This window comes from Hippichthys cyanospilos, chromosome 19 (genome assembly GCF_059441005.1).
Source record: "Hippichthys cyanospilos isolate Australia breed blue-spotted pipefish chromosome 19, RoL_Hcya_1.0, whole genome shotgun sequence".
Taxonomy (NCBI): Eukaryota; Metazoa; Chordata; class Actinopteri; order Syngnathiformes; family Syngnathidae; genus Hippichthys; species Hippichthys cyanospilos.
This window is the reverse complement of record NC_142387.1, coordinates 14,657,545-14,671,525: the sequence shown is the minus strand read 5'-3', so window position 1 is coordinate 14,671,525 and position 13,981 is coordinate 14,657,545. Positions and strand designations below refer to the sequence as shown.

Here is a 13,981-nt window from a genome sequence, read left to right as displayed (position 1 = left end):
AAAAATCATTTTGCCCCACCCGCTTCAAACGGGATCGTTTCGTGCCTCTTTTCATGCTGTGGTTCAAGAAACGGTAAATCGCAATTGGAAGAAAATGAACAACACTTGAGCCATCTACCCAAATAGGGGCCGTAGTATAAGCCTGAAAAAACCTTGCAGCTGCAATTTTTAGAGAGCAGATGTGTCAAACTCATTTCGGCCCCGGGTCTAATGTTGGATGGAGACCTCACAGCAAATGTCCAGACATGTTCTTGCAGGAGATGGTGGGGGGAATGTTCAACCAAATCCTTTAATTTACATAAACAGAAGATTGTTAGCTTCATGCTAACATATGAAATGACGGGCTACGAAAATTAACATTGCTATTTTTACGGAAACACGCTCTTTTTTTTTTTTTTGCTTCTTGTTCTTAATTCTGCCACAGGGCAGGTTGAAATTTTCCACAATAAGAAGAGTCTGTAACAAACATTGTATTTTTCAAACGTGCCGCATCTCCGCTCTTCTCCGCAGAAACACGAGGACGAAAGCGAAGGCTGGCTTTACAGGCAGGTGAGAATTTTGATGGATGAGCCGCTGACATTTCCAGTGGTAAACGCGCATATTTATTGACGGCGTGCGCTCGTCTTCTTAGAACGAGAAGCCTCTCTTTTCCAAAGATGGGCTCAAGCTGTTTTTCACCAGGGCCATCCCGCAGGGCGGCCGTGGAAAATTCTTCCACATTTCCATGTCCATCTCGCAGGTATGGTCCACTTGCTCACACATATATATATATATATATATATATATATATATATATATATATATATATATATATATATATAAAATTAATTATATAGGTTAGGAAATTCAAACCTACGTTCGGAAAGCATTGAAAGCCAGTAAGGAGCTGAAATTTCACCCAGATGGCGACAACATATGTGGCACAGCCATTTACTCATCACACTACAATCCTTTGGCTAAAATACTCCTAGAATGATGTTGAATAAAAATGACCCAAAATGGCCCAAATATTGCACAAGGGGTACTAAATTAATTAATTAGGCATTCAAGTACTAAAGTAATCGATTAGGCAGTGAAGTATTAATGTAATCAGTTGATTCAGCATTTTTGATGTTGTACCAAAAGTAATCAAATACTGTGTTGTATAAAGTAATCAATGACTTGAGTACTTCTTTCATTTAGTACCAGTCTTTGGCCAAACACTTGAAAAAAAACGAAAGGTGTGAATCAATACCTGGGATTGAATGTCTCGATCCTTAAAAAACGTACAAACACGTCTTTGGGATTGAATGAGTCAATGGCTACAAATAGGTCTCATGTGAGGGATCTGGCTTTTTCCTGGTATTTGTGCTCCTGACTGAAGCTTGTCTGTTGGTTGTTTTGAATGTTTGTTTGTTTATGTTTGGTTTTTTTTTTTCGTTTTTTGTAGCCAAATACCAGTACAGACACGCTGCAGTCCATCACGTCTGGAGACTGGGACGTCACCGAGGTTCTGGCCTATAACGAGGAAAGCCAGCTCATGTGGGTCATGTGACGCCAGCTAGCGTGACGTTGAAACTGTAAGAAAAAGGCAGTCTATAATATGAGCAAATGACGCCATTTCGCTCGGTCCGCAGATACTTCCTGAGTACGGAAGACGGCCCGAAGCGACGGCATCTCTACAGGTGCGACTTGGAATTTGGAGACGATTGTATCCGTTGACGCCAGTGTGAAAAGCGCTCTTGCCGTTTTTCCCGTCAGCGCCGACACCTTTGGGTCCTTCAACCGCCGCTGCCTGTCCTGCGGCCTGCCGGACGCTTGCGGCTACGTCGCCGGTTCCTTCTGCCGCAACATGAGCTACTTCCTGCTCCGCTGCCAAGGTGATTTCACACTGGCAATATATATATGCCAGTATATATGCATATGTGTATATGTATAAATACAGTGTATATGTATATATGTGTATATGGATATATACTGTATATATGTAGAGAGAGAGACTAGCATTTCATGTTGGATGCTGTTTGTCGAATAGTCTAGTTTTCTTTTCAAATTAAGAACAAATGAAATAGAACAAACTATATTTTTTTTTCATTAACATTATATATATATATATATATATATATATATATATATATTTTTTATATATATATATTTTTTTTTTTTTTTTTGGGTGGATTTCTGTGCAAATCCAGCAGACTTGCATTAGTGCGCGCATGAAATCAGGCCGCAGCTCTCGACCTCCGGCTCACGCCTTGGGAAATGAGATTCGTGGAGTAAAGCGCTTTCCCTCGGCACGGCGAGGGGAACAAAGGTCCGCGGCGGCCGGCTCCTGTCGGGACGCTTGTAAAAATGATTTGATAAAGTCGTGACATCATCACGGCCGCGGCGGGACGGAAGAAAGCGAGAGCGCCCAGAAACAAGAGCGGGTGTGACCCGTGCTCCCAATTTGCTAAGAGCGTCACTCCATTGATTTGTTCCGCTCCTTCCAGAAGCAGATTTTGTGTTGCCGCCGCTTTCCTAAATGGAATGAAGTTCTTTTGGCCGTCTTTTATTATTGCTGGGATTTGTCGCGTGCGGGAAACTCCGCGCCTCAAATTTCTGGCCGCTTTATTTTAGGGCCCCGTGTGCCGTTCGTGTCCATTTACAAGACGCAGACGGACCAACGAGACGTCGGTGTGGAAGTTGATGGAGACATGGGGGACAGAGGAAGTGAGCGCACACACACACACACACACACACACACACACACACACATATATACAGTATATATATATATATATATATATATATATATATATATATATATATGAATACCCTAATAGCACAATAACAAGGTTAAGAGCGACCTTCCACAATCGGATGTCGGCCCACTCTGGATGTAATCTGATTACTTCTCTCAGCGGATGCGTCGCCATGAAATTAGGAGCATGCTCGGGCAACATCAGCACGTCGTAATCAAATTTTTCAAGTGCGCGGGACGCCGTCGCTCCCCAGCTGCTCTCAGACACGTCCGATGTGTTTACATCACATTTGCGCCAGATTCATTTGTACGTGGACCTGCGACACTCCTAGCTTCAAAAGCAGATGTTGTTAATGCATGCGGGACAAAAGTATTGGGACAAAATTCCCCAAAAATTGCGATTAAATTTCCATCGGAGGTCAAAACCCATAAAATTGATTGCTTGATAATGCTCCAAATAGCAGCAAAGATCTAATTTGTGGAAAAGAAATCTCCTCACTTCATTAAAACAGATTTTTTCTAAATGAAGATCCTCAAATCACTTCCGCATAGTTCCTTGGCACCAAGATGGACAGATGGAGTGACGAAGCAGTATTTTTGTCAACATGAAGCTCCTCACTTCACGCAGAGATAGTTCCTTGGCAATAAATAGCGGCAAAGCACTCTTTTTGCAGGAAGGGGACCTCCTCAACTCACAAAAGAATTCAATGGCACCAAGATGCCCCAAAAAAAAAAAAAAGAAAAAATTGCTTTTGTCGAAATACTCCTCACGTCACTCAGAGATAGTTCCTTGGCAACAATATGGTCCCCAAAGCACTCGTGTGCCAGTAAAGGGAGCTCCTCAAACCACAACATAGTTCATTGGCAGCAAGATGCCCAAAGGTAGTGACAAAGCACTTTTTTTGTCTAAATGAAGCGCCCCATTTCACTGAGAGATAGTTCCTCGGCAAAGCACTCTTTTTACAGTAAAGGGAGCTCCTTAACTCTCAACATACATCATAGGCATCAATATTCCGCAAGACGGCGGCAAAGCACCGCTTTTGTCTAAATGGAGCTCCTCAACTCTTAGGACTTTTTTGCAATGCGCAGGCATGGTGGAGGTGCGCCAACTGGAACGCAACGAGGCCCTCAGGCTGACTTTAGATAACATGCAGATGCCCATCGTGGAATATCAGGACGTCAGCATCGACGATTACAGTAGGTCATGTGACCTTACTCGCCAGACTCCCGTTTGGGATTCTTCTAAAATTCCTTCCTTGTTGTGTTCCCCAGCTTTAGCAATGCAGATCCTCAAACCTGCCGGCTTTGTGGAGACGGCGCACTATCCTCTCATGCTGCTCATGTATGCGCTACACACACGCACACACACACACACACACACACACACATATTATTTAAGAAAAATGTGGAGGAAAACTCCCGGCGAAAAGTCGTCATTTAGCAAAGTTAGCATTGAGGCTACACAGCGTACTTTGTGGCCGTCCCGCTTGCAGCGACAGCACCCCCGGTGGCCAAAGCGTGTCGGAGCGTTTCCAGCTGGATTGGGCCACGGTGCTGGTGAGCAGCTTCGGCGCGGTGGCGGCCCGCTGCGACGGGCGCGGGGCCGGCTTCCAGGGCACCAACCTACTTCAGCGCATCCAGAAGCGGCCCGGCGTGCTGGAGGAGCAGGACCAGCGCGAGGCCATCAAGTAACGTCGGCGCGTTTGCGGGGACGTTGGCCAAATGGCCTCACCGCGTTTGATGTTTTTGTGGCAGCGTCATTTCGAAGGAGCCGTACATCGACAGGACCCGAGTGGGCGTCTTTGGAAGGGTAACGACTTTTCATTGAACGTTTTTTTCAGTGGTTCTTTTTCCTACCGCTAGAGGGTGCCAATGTACCACTAATGGAAAATGCTGTACATGAGTTAAGTTCTTTAAATATACTTTGACGTTTTACTGCATTTTAATGCATGTATTTATTTTATGTCGTCGAAATGCTGAATTTTTCTAATTATGAGCATTTTTTGTACACTTATCTTTTGTAGAGCATGAATCTTGAATATTTCAAAATTTGCCTGATTCTTGGAAATTTTGCGAACCTAAACCATTATTGGGGGGAAAAAAAAACTTATTTTGTGTGCCATCAAGGATTTAACAAGGACTTTAGTGCTTTGCTGCCCCCTTGTGGCGTCTTTTGGGTCTTATGAACTTTTACAAGAGCGTTTAGAATGAATTTTCTTTATGTAACTCGGTTGTAGGATAGGGAACACTAACTGAGCTATTTTTAGAAATGAAAAGTAATAGTAATGTTGTTTGTTTTTGATTTGGTGGCGTTTCAGGAGTATGGCGGTTACGTCACAAGCTTATTACTGAGCGGCGACCTATCCCCTGCCAGATGTGGCGCCGTTCTCTCGCCTATCACTGACTTTGAATTATATGGTAAGGCTGCATTTGATGGAAATATTTTTTTTCCATTTTATTCTATTATTATTATATAAATATCATTATTTTTCTATTATATTTTCTATATTATTCTATTTTTATGATATTTTTTTATTCTACATATACATATATTTCTTCTATTTTATTTTCTTTATTATTCTATATCTATTATATATATTTTTTATTCTATTTCTATTATATACGTATTTTTTTTCTATTATATTTTCTATATTCTATTTCAATGTATATATATATATATATATATATATATATATATATTTTTTTTTTACATCAAAGAGAATGCATTTAAAGAAGACAGTAGGGAGCTGAAATTTCACCCAGATGTTGACAACATATCAAAATTCAACATGGCGCGGCCACTGAGCGATCACACACTGGGCTAAAAAACATGGAAGAATTTGTGGAAAAAATGGAGCCGATACTGCACTCCAACTTGTCAGCTTTCCAGCAAATGCTAACGGCAAGCCCGTCTTCTTCCTTTCCAGCTTCCGCTTTTTCCGAACGCTACCTGGGGATGCCCAAACCTGATCCCCGGGCTTACGCGGTACTTTTCAGTTGTTTTTTTTTATACCCGGTTCGCCGTGCGCCTCCCTTCTCACGCCTCGTTCTTTCCCGCTCAGATGGCCAACCTGGCGCACCGAGCGGCTCAGTTCCTGGACAAGAAATTCCTCATCATTCACCCCACTGCGGACGGTAAGAAAAGCACGCGGAGAATGGGCGGGCGCGGCCGGACGCTCAATGGTTTTTATCCTCCTGCAGAAAAAGTTCATTTCCAGCATTCGGCCAAACTCATCGCGCAGCTCATCCACGAAAAGGCAAACTACACTTTACAGGTAACGCCTTCACAAATGTTTACAACGGCAATATTTTCAAACGTTCTTGTTTTGTTATTCAGAGCACTAATAACTGAGTCTGTTTGGCCGGCTTTTATCAGGCCTGTGGCGCCCTCTAGAGGGAAACAATGAGAAAACACTATGTGGACGTTTTGGGAAAAAAAATCACGTTACTTTGTATGGTTTTTTTTAATTGTCTTTTGTTTGTTTCAAGAGAGGAAAAGTAATTGCTATACATGGTAGTTTTGTGTTTTTAAATGGTTGTTCTTTTTCTTGGAGAATTTGACTTACAAGCCTTACAATACATTGTTGTTGTTTTTTATTCGCTTATGGCTTTTACTTTTACTTCTACACGGTCACCTACCCTAAAAAAAGATTATTTTCACGGTCTTTTTTTTATCGTATTGGGGTCTTTTTTTTCTTTCTTTTTTAAATTCGTCCCAGTTTTTTTTTCTTTATTTTTTAATCACTCCAATACATTGCCTTTTATTTAAACATGGTCATTTTTTTTTTTCTGAAAAAATTGCATGTTTACTACTATGCTTACTATGCTCGCATGCATTTTTTTTTACCGTCCGCATTTTTAATTTTGAACCGGCGTTGGTGCGGTCAGATCTACCCGGACGAAGGTCACTTCATGGACAACGAGGCCACCCGGCAGCACCTCAGCCAATCGCTGGTCAACTTCTTCGAGGAGTGCTTCAGGCTACCCGATCGACTTTTGGACGAGGGGCCGGACGAGGACGCCGAAGACGAAGGTTAGCCCCACCTCCTCCGCCTCCCCCCCGCCTTCTTCTCTTGCACGCCCCAAAAACCGACTCGCCGCACCTTGATGCAAACCATCCGGTCCGCCTTCCGGACCCCGAACTTGAGGGATCGCCCCTATCCGTCCTTCTCGTCATCCTGTCCCCGGACGTCCAAAAGCGTCCCCGGAGAGCCGGCCGAGACGCTCCGGAATATTCTGACGGACGAGCTCCCGCGCGGAATCGACGCTCGGGAAGGAGAAGCCGTCGATCAAACTGGAAGACTTGTATTATAATGAAAATGAAACGCCCGCGTGCTAGCAGTGATGAAACTGCATTTTATCGGACTTTTATGGACATTTTCTAAAGTTGTGATGAACTTTTCAAGTTGGAGAGTTTTTTCGTTTGTTTTTTTTTTGTCGATTGTTCTTAATGTATGTAAAATAGCACACACACCAACGTCAAGCGAGTATTATAAGATGCATAAAATGTTCGTTTTCACTGTGTTATGTCCAAAAAAAAAACAATTATAAGAGAGGACACTTTTTTTTTTAAATCTTGTTTACTTATTTTTGTCACCATACTGCCTTATTTTTGTCCAAAATAAGAGTGTAGACTAAAATGTCAACTGTTAGCCTAGCTTTAGCTTCAAGACCTAAGCTCGCTAGCGAGTTATTTAAATCGATTGTTAAAAATATCGACAGTTAGCCTAGCTTTAGGGTCGACTGATGCTAGCCAGCAAGCCATTTAAAGCCAACGTTGAAACATCAACTGTTAGCCTAGCTTTAGCCTCTACACCGATGCTAGCTAAAGTTGTAATTTCAACGGTTAGCCTGCCTTCGTGTCACGCCTGAAGCCAGCTAGCGAGCTATTTACCACTGTTAAGAATGTCTACATTTAGCATTGCTTTGGCGTCAAGACTGATGCTAATGCTAGCCGCCAAGCTATTTAAAGCTAACGTTGAAACATTAAAATTTTGAAATGTTAGCCTAGCTTTACTGTCAAGACTGATGCTAGCCAGAGCGATTTAAAGATGTTGAAATGTCAACTGCTAGCCTAGCTTCAGCATCAAGACTGAAGCTATCTCGCGAGCTAATGTGTTGAAATGAACAGTTCATAAGTTCTAGAATTTCCTACAAATTTAACCGCAAATTTCAGTCTTGACAGTAAGCTAAGGCGCTAACATTTCCTAAAGATATTTCGAACCTTTACTCAAATAATTACGCCGTATATGATAATATTCTTGAAACAATTGTTTCAACAGCTCATTCGTACTTATTTTTCTTTTTTCCAACCGTGTAAATGAGCTAGCCGTCATGGGCTACGTGTCCCATTAGCACAAAGCTAACATGTACAGTCTGCATGGTTTATTGTTTTTAAAAGGATGAATTTATATTCCAAGCAAATTGCGCGTTGCTTAAAATATTGTTAATAATAACGATGACGTTTGAGCTCTTCAGATATTCCATAAGCATTCAAGGAGCCATTACTGCCGTTAGTATTGCATCTGTAGGTTAAAATATCCGTCTAATTTCTAACGTGTCATTTTTTTCGCATATGAGTAATATTTCCACACACTGTTTGACATCTTGAATGTTCCTTAATGAATTTCCTTTCCATGTTGTGAGAGTCACGTCTTTGCTGTGTAAATGTTAGGAAAATCATATTTTATATGTGTGTCAACGCAACTATGAGAAATTTCAATAAGCCTGTCGAATATGAAGATCAAAATAAACGCCTTTTTAAACCATTTGCCAACCATTTGGGGCAGCTTAATATGGCGCATAAGCGGTTTGGGAAAAGTCTCATTAAATGAAGGGCAAAATGTGGATTTTTTTAATTACAAAAATGCCTTAGTTAAAAATGTAAAATAAATAAACAAATAAAGTAAAATACTGTTCCATTTTCAGGAAGATATATGGAGTTTGGCGTTTTTTGTGAGGTTGTATAGTAGGGCTTTTTTTCCACAAGATAAACCATGTATAGTCCGACTTTTTTTTTTCAAGAAACGACAGTCTATTGTTAGGCTTTTTTCGCAAAAAAAAAAACACAGTCTATGGTAAGGCTTTTTTTTTCCAAAAAAAACGACAGTCTATAGTAAGGCTTTTTTAAAAAAAAATTTTTTAAAAAAAGTCTAGTAAGGCTTTTTTTCACAAACACGACAATCTATAGTAAGGCTTTTTTTTGTAAAAAAAAAAATTTTTTTAAACTGTCGTTTTTTTTTAAAAAATCGTTTTTTTGCGGAAAAAAAAAGCTTGACTACAGACTGTCTTTTTTTTTAAAAGCTTTACTATAGATTGTCGTTTTTTGCGAAAAAAAAGCCTCACTAAACATGGTCGTTTTTTCCCCCGCCCCCAAAAAAACATAGCATACATTCTTGTTTGCCACTCATTGCTTTAATCATTGCCAAGTTCTAAACTAGCATGTGACAATCTTCCATTTTTGAACTTTCAACCCTGAGTGTGCGTCATTTAGCAGCTGACTCCGAATAACACGAAACGGTTGTGCGTGTCATCCAGTCACATTGAAAACAAAACGCAACACAAGTGTGAATGATAAACAATTAAAAAAAAATAGAAATAGCTTTCTGGTACTTTTTTCAATGACTTGAATACTTCACATGAGTTGTTCTTGTAGCTTAGTGTTGCATTCGCGTAAACTTTGTTTCTCAGTAAACCTTAGCACTTTCATAGAAGAGCTTATCCACAAGAGTTTTTAGTAAATTCATATTCGCTTCGTTTTCACCTGTCTAAATGCCAATGAACTGGCTCTGGCGCCCTCTGGTGGCAAGTCACTATATTGCCATCAGGAGGCGCATTTTGATTTATTTTTTTTCTCGCCAAAAGCTTGAGGCATTGCGTTGATCCGCCGGCGAGGTCAGAAATAATAGATTTGTTCAAAGATGCTCTCGGCGCCGCTTTTGAGGTCAGAAATAGTAGATTTGTTCAAAGATGCTCTCGGCGCCGCTTTTGAGGTCAGAAATAATAGATTTGTTCAAAGATGCTCTTGGCGCCGCTTTTGACGGGGCTGAAGTTGTAAATGAGCGCCCGCTTCTCCTCGTCTTCGCTGGCGAAGGCGTGGAAGTTCTTCCGGGCTTCGCCCACAAAGAACTCGGCCATGAAGAAGGTGAGGCGCACCCCCGAGGGCGTGTGCCGCACGTACGGCTTCCGCCACTCGTAGGCGTTTTTCTCCGGGTGCCACTGCGTGCCGTAAATGGGGTAATGGAAGGCTGCGGGGGACGGCGCGGGGGTTACGGAGGGAGGCGTCAAACTCGCCTTGCGGCCTTTCCTACCTTCCACCGTGGACAGGAACTCGGTTTGGCCGTCCGTGTTGGTGGAGAGAACTTTGTAAAAGGACGTCAGGGCGCTGCTGCTGTTGAATGCCTGAAATGATCATCGAGAAATACGTTCTTTTCCATTCATGACCATTTATTCGTATTATTTATGATATCGTTTTTATTTTTGACTGTATATGGTCACCTGGCAACTTCTTTTTTTTTTTTTAGCAGAACACAGAATATACCTGGTCTTTTTATGCAAAAAAAAAAATCCTTACTAAACATGGTCGTTTCTTTGAGAAAAATGAATGGTGATTTTTGCAGAAAAAAAATGCCTTACTATGCAAATAAACTCCCTATTATACTGCATGCATTGTTGTTTTTTTTAACTCAACTTACTATACAAGGTGACTTTTTTGTGAAAAAAAAGCCTTACGAGACATTTCACCAGCGTTTTTTTTTTTTAAAGAAAAAAAAATGTGTTACTACACATGGTTGTTTTTTTGCAGAAAAAATGCTCAACTAAACATGGTCTTTTTTCCAGAATTTTTTTCGGCCTCACAATAATTGGTTGGTTTTTTTGCAAAAAAAAAAAAAAAAAAAACACCTTTACTATACATGGTCTTTTTTAAGTGAAAAAGCCTTACTATAAACGAAAAAAACTAACCCTTATCAAACATTTACACTACGCAAAAAAAAAAGTCATAGTAGTGTTTTTTGGGGGAAAAAAAGGCTTACTATACATGGCCATTTTTTGTTCATAGAAAAAAAGGGCCTTACTATACATGTACATTTTTGAAAAAGAAAAGAAAAAGAATATAATAATTTTACATGTAATCACATGCCTCTGCTCTCTTTCTTGCCTAATTATTATAAATGTCCCTTTGGTGAACCTTTGGTGACACTTTACATACGTGGTCCCCCCGCAAAAACTAACTAAATAAAGAAGGTCGCAGCGTACCTCCATGGGCAAACTCCAGCGATGCGAGTTCTCGGTGAGCGGCTCCAAGGCCAACGCGTCCATCAGTTCGGCGGGAAAGTCTCGGAACATCCGGCTCTCTTTGGCCTCTGGGAGTGGCCCCCCCCCCAAATGAAGTTTTTTTTTTTTTTAAATTGTTTTCAAAAACCAAACGGGCGTCTCGGTTTGCGGCGGCGTCATACCTTTGGTAAAGCTGAGCGGCAAGGAGACGGCGGTGGTGTTGGTGCGCTCCAGAAGCGAGACGCCGTTGGTGAGCAGGAGCAGCTGCTCCAGGCCCAGGCACGTCCCCCAGATGGGGAAGTAGTCGCCCCGCCCGTTGGCCTCCAGGGCCAACTCGTAGAACATCTTGGAGCTCCTCTGGTAGCCCGACGAGAAGATGCTGGCCCCGCCCCCGGGGAAAAGCACCCTGGGGGTCGCGAGGGGCGTTGCCGTCAGCGGCGAGTAAATCTTGCAAAAAAAAATCCATACCGACCCGTTGATGGAGTTGAAGAGTCTCCTGTACTCTTCGTCGGTCTGATCGATCCTGCAAAAAAAAAAAAAAGTTGTTAAACGCAGTGACACCACCAGGCCGCGAGATGGCAGCAAACAGCAATTGTGATGTCATTTTCAGTCCATAGGAAGTGGCAAAAATGGCCGCCAACAAGCTAAACTGGAAATACCAGATCTGACCCAAAAGTTAAGGGCGCAGCCTATACATGGTGAATTAACGTATATGATATCGATATTTATTTTGTCTGGTCCGACTCAGAAGGAGGAAAAACATCAAGAAAGATAAACCGCAATGAAGTTGTGGCCATAAATAACAAAGTCTGCATTTTAATGCGTTTTCAAATTGTTTAGAGAAAAAAAAGAACTAATAACACCATTCATTTTAAAAGGAAAAAATATTACGATAAACCCACAACAGAAAACGATTGTCATCAATCAAATATTTCAATAAAGGCACAGAAAGAGCGATGCAGCGAGAGAAAACTGTATTCATATTTGGAAATTAAACTTTAACATGACTAAGCAGGGGCCCGCTGGGTCAATGACCCAAAGAGTGGGCGACCCTTAAACTTATAGATTTTCCCTGCAGAAAAAAGCTAAGTAGCTTAACGTAGAATTGGCATTTTTTCTGTCTTGTTTTGCATAATTTGTGCTAGAAAGCTTTCGACCAATCGAAAAAAAAACAAAGTAGCAGTGCTTTGTTAGCCCCATCCAAGAAGGCGGCGGCTTTGCTAGCCAAAATGACCCGGACTTGACTTGTTAACTTATTAAATTTACCTACAAAAAAAACAATCTGAACAGCAATGTAAACTATCTTGGATTTTTTTAAAGCAAAATCGCACATGAAAGTTATCAATCAACTGAGAAAACAAACTTGCTTGTTAGCCCCATCCAAGATGGCGACCGCTTTGCTAGCCAAAATTACCCGGATGATTGTTAACCTAACTATTTTCCCCACCAAAAATAAATAAAATAAAAAGCAATAAAGCCTAATTTGGGATTTGTTTTTTTTCTGAAATTTGCTCCAAAAAGTGTTCAATCTACTGCGAAAACAAACGAGCAGAGCCTCGTTAGCCCCTTCCAAGATGGCGTCCGCTTTACTAGCCAAAACAAACCGGAAGTATGATATCATGACGCCAATAATAACAACGCCGCAGACTTACATGATGGGCACCACTCTCGCTCCCGCGGCCTCCAAAAACTTGACGTAGGATGCAGCGATGTAAGCATTCTGATTTTCTTTGGGCGTCGACAGATCCTGCGCTAGAATGCCTTCAAAACAAAAGAAAAGTAGGACAAATTAATTCCCAACGATGCATTATTTGAAAAGCGACGGCAGGAACTGACCTATAATGGGCCGCTCATTGAAGTTAGCTTGCGTGGACGAGTCGAGCGGCGGCAAGCATAACAAAAGCAGCAAAGAAACGCAACATATGAGCACAAACATGTTGCGGAAAGACACACACGACCACAATGACGACTCGAGTTTGTGGCAGCCTCTTTTGGCCAACAGTTCGTCGAAAAAGCTCATCCAAAACGAGTGGCCGGGAAGGACAAAATCGATAAAAGCCGCTTTACTCACCTTTAGACTTCGAACCCCAGCTGTCTATCATGCTCCGGCGACCGGCATCAGACCGGAAGCGCATCCGCACCGATTTCCGGTAGAGTCTCGTCAAAATGAAAGTATTTGGCAATGACAAGTCGACAAAACGATCATCCTTTCGGTATTATAGCAAATCATAGGGCGTGTATTCACACGATAAAAATATGTTTTTTTAACAAGTAATTAGTGATAGTTATAGTGCACGCATCAACAAGAGGAAAAAACGACAAAAACATTTATTTTAACAGGAAAAAGTACATATTTTGTCTATAATTTGACGATATCATTGTTTTTCATGTACCAATAATACCTTTATTAAACATGAATGCTTTTCAAATACATAATTTGTTACTATAAGTAGTGTATAATTCGTCGTTTATCTGGCTGTGTGATTAATGTAAGTTTATTGATCAGGATGTATGGTTTTTTATTATTAACCTGTCAATTTAGTATAAACATATATCCTAATTTCATTGTTTTTTATTTTGATAGCAGTACTACATTAATTATATGTTATAATTATTACATCAACAGGAGGACCACAAGAGAAAAAAAATACAATAACATCTAAGATATTTATCTATTTTCACTGTAAAAGCTACTATTTTGTTTATAATTTGATTAGAATTTTTCATGTACAATTAATTTAACGTGTTGGTGGCACTGGAAATAATAAAATAGTAAATACAATAAAAATACATATTTTTGGAGAACAATTTGTCTTTTATTTGACCGGGTGATTAATTTGAGTTTATTAACATCTGGATTTTTATTATTAAATGACCAATCTCATATAAAAAATATATTTTTTTAATATTTTAATATATGTATAATATATATTTTAACACTATGGTCATTCTATTCATGAATTAATTTTTATATACAAAATAACG

The 13,981-nt window shown here is 40.7% G+C and overlaps 2 protein-coding genes across 5 annotated transcripts in view; one reads left to right on the top strand and one right to left on the bottom strand.

Annotated features, from left to right (window-relative positions):
* Positions 1 to 8,657, top strand: part of LOC148408052 (A-type potassium channel modulatory protein DPP6-like) — a 115,972-nt gene extending 107,315 nt beyond the window's left edge. For all 3 annotated transcript variants that reach the window (XM_088401687.1, XM_088401690.1, XM_088401688.1), the window contains exons 12-26: positions 511 to 549; positions 632 to 739; positions 1,430 to 1,521; positions 1,617 to 1,664; positions 1,741 to 1,859; positions 2,599 to 2,691; positions 3,812 to 3,919; positions 3,995 to 4,064; positions 4,216 to 4,410; positions 4,478 to 4,532; positions 5,041 to 5,140; positions 5,650 to 5,708; positions 5,785 to 5,857; positions 5,924 to 5,997; positions 6,611 to 8,657. In XM_088401687.1, coding sequence (XP_088257813.1) covers positions 511 to 549; positions 632 to 739; positions 1,430 to 1,521; positions 1,617 to 1,664; positions 1,741 to 1,859; positions 2,599 to 2,691; positions 3,812 to 3,919; positions 3,995 to 4,064; positions 4,216 to 4,410; positions 4,478 to 4,532; positions 5,041 to 5,140; positions 5,650 to 5,708; positions 5,785 to 5,857; positions 5,924 to 5,997; positions 6,611 to 6,760 — 1,383 coding nt within the window. In that variant the 3' untranslated portion in view covers positions 6,761 to 8,657. The remainder of the gene's footprint in view (positions 1 to 510; positions 550 to 631; positions 740 to 1,429; positions 1,522 to 1,616; positions 1,665 to 1,740; positions 1,860 to 2,598; positions 2,692 to 3,811; positions 3,920 to 3,994; positions 4,065 to 4,215; positions 4,411 to 4,477; positions 4,533 to 5,040; positions 5,141 to 5,649; positions 5,709 to 5,784; positions 5,858 to 5,923; positions 5,998 to 6,610) is intronic.
* A 457-nt stretch (positions 8,658 to 9,114) lies between these two features.
* ggh (gamma-glutamyl hydrolase (conjugase, folylpolygammaglutamyl hydrolase)) lies at positions 9,115 to 13,131 on the bottom strand. 2 transcript variants are annotated; one of them, XM_088401931.1, is made up of 8 exons: positions 13,068 to 13,131; positions 12,833 to 12,859; positions 12,649 to 12,757; positions 11,469 to 11,519; positions 11,179 to 11,402; positions 10,979 to 11,085; positions 10,033 to 10,123; positions 9,115 to 9,969 (listed from the first exon to the last, which is right to left on the bottom strand). In XM_088401931.1, exons 1-8 carry the CDS (start codon positions 13,129 to 13,131, stop codon positions 9,716 to 9,718), a joined length of 927 nt encoding a protein of 308 aa, XP_088258057.1. In that variant the 3' UTR covers positions 9,115 to 9,715. The 2 variants fall into 2 exon arrangements, with proteins under 2 accessions (XP_088258057.1, XP_088258056.1); XM_088401930.1 differs by lacking the exon at positions 13,068 to 13,131 and having other exon boundaries at positions 12,833 to 13,058.
* Between the last annotated feature and the right edge of the window lie 850 nt (positions 13,132 to 13,981).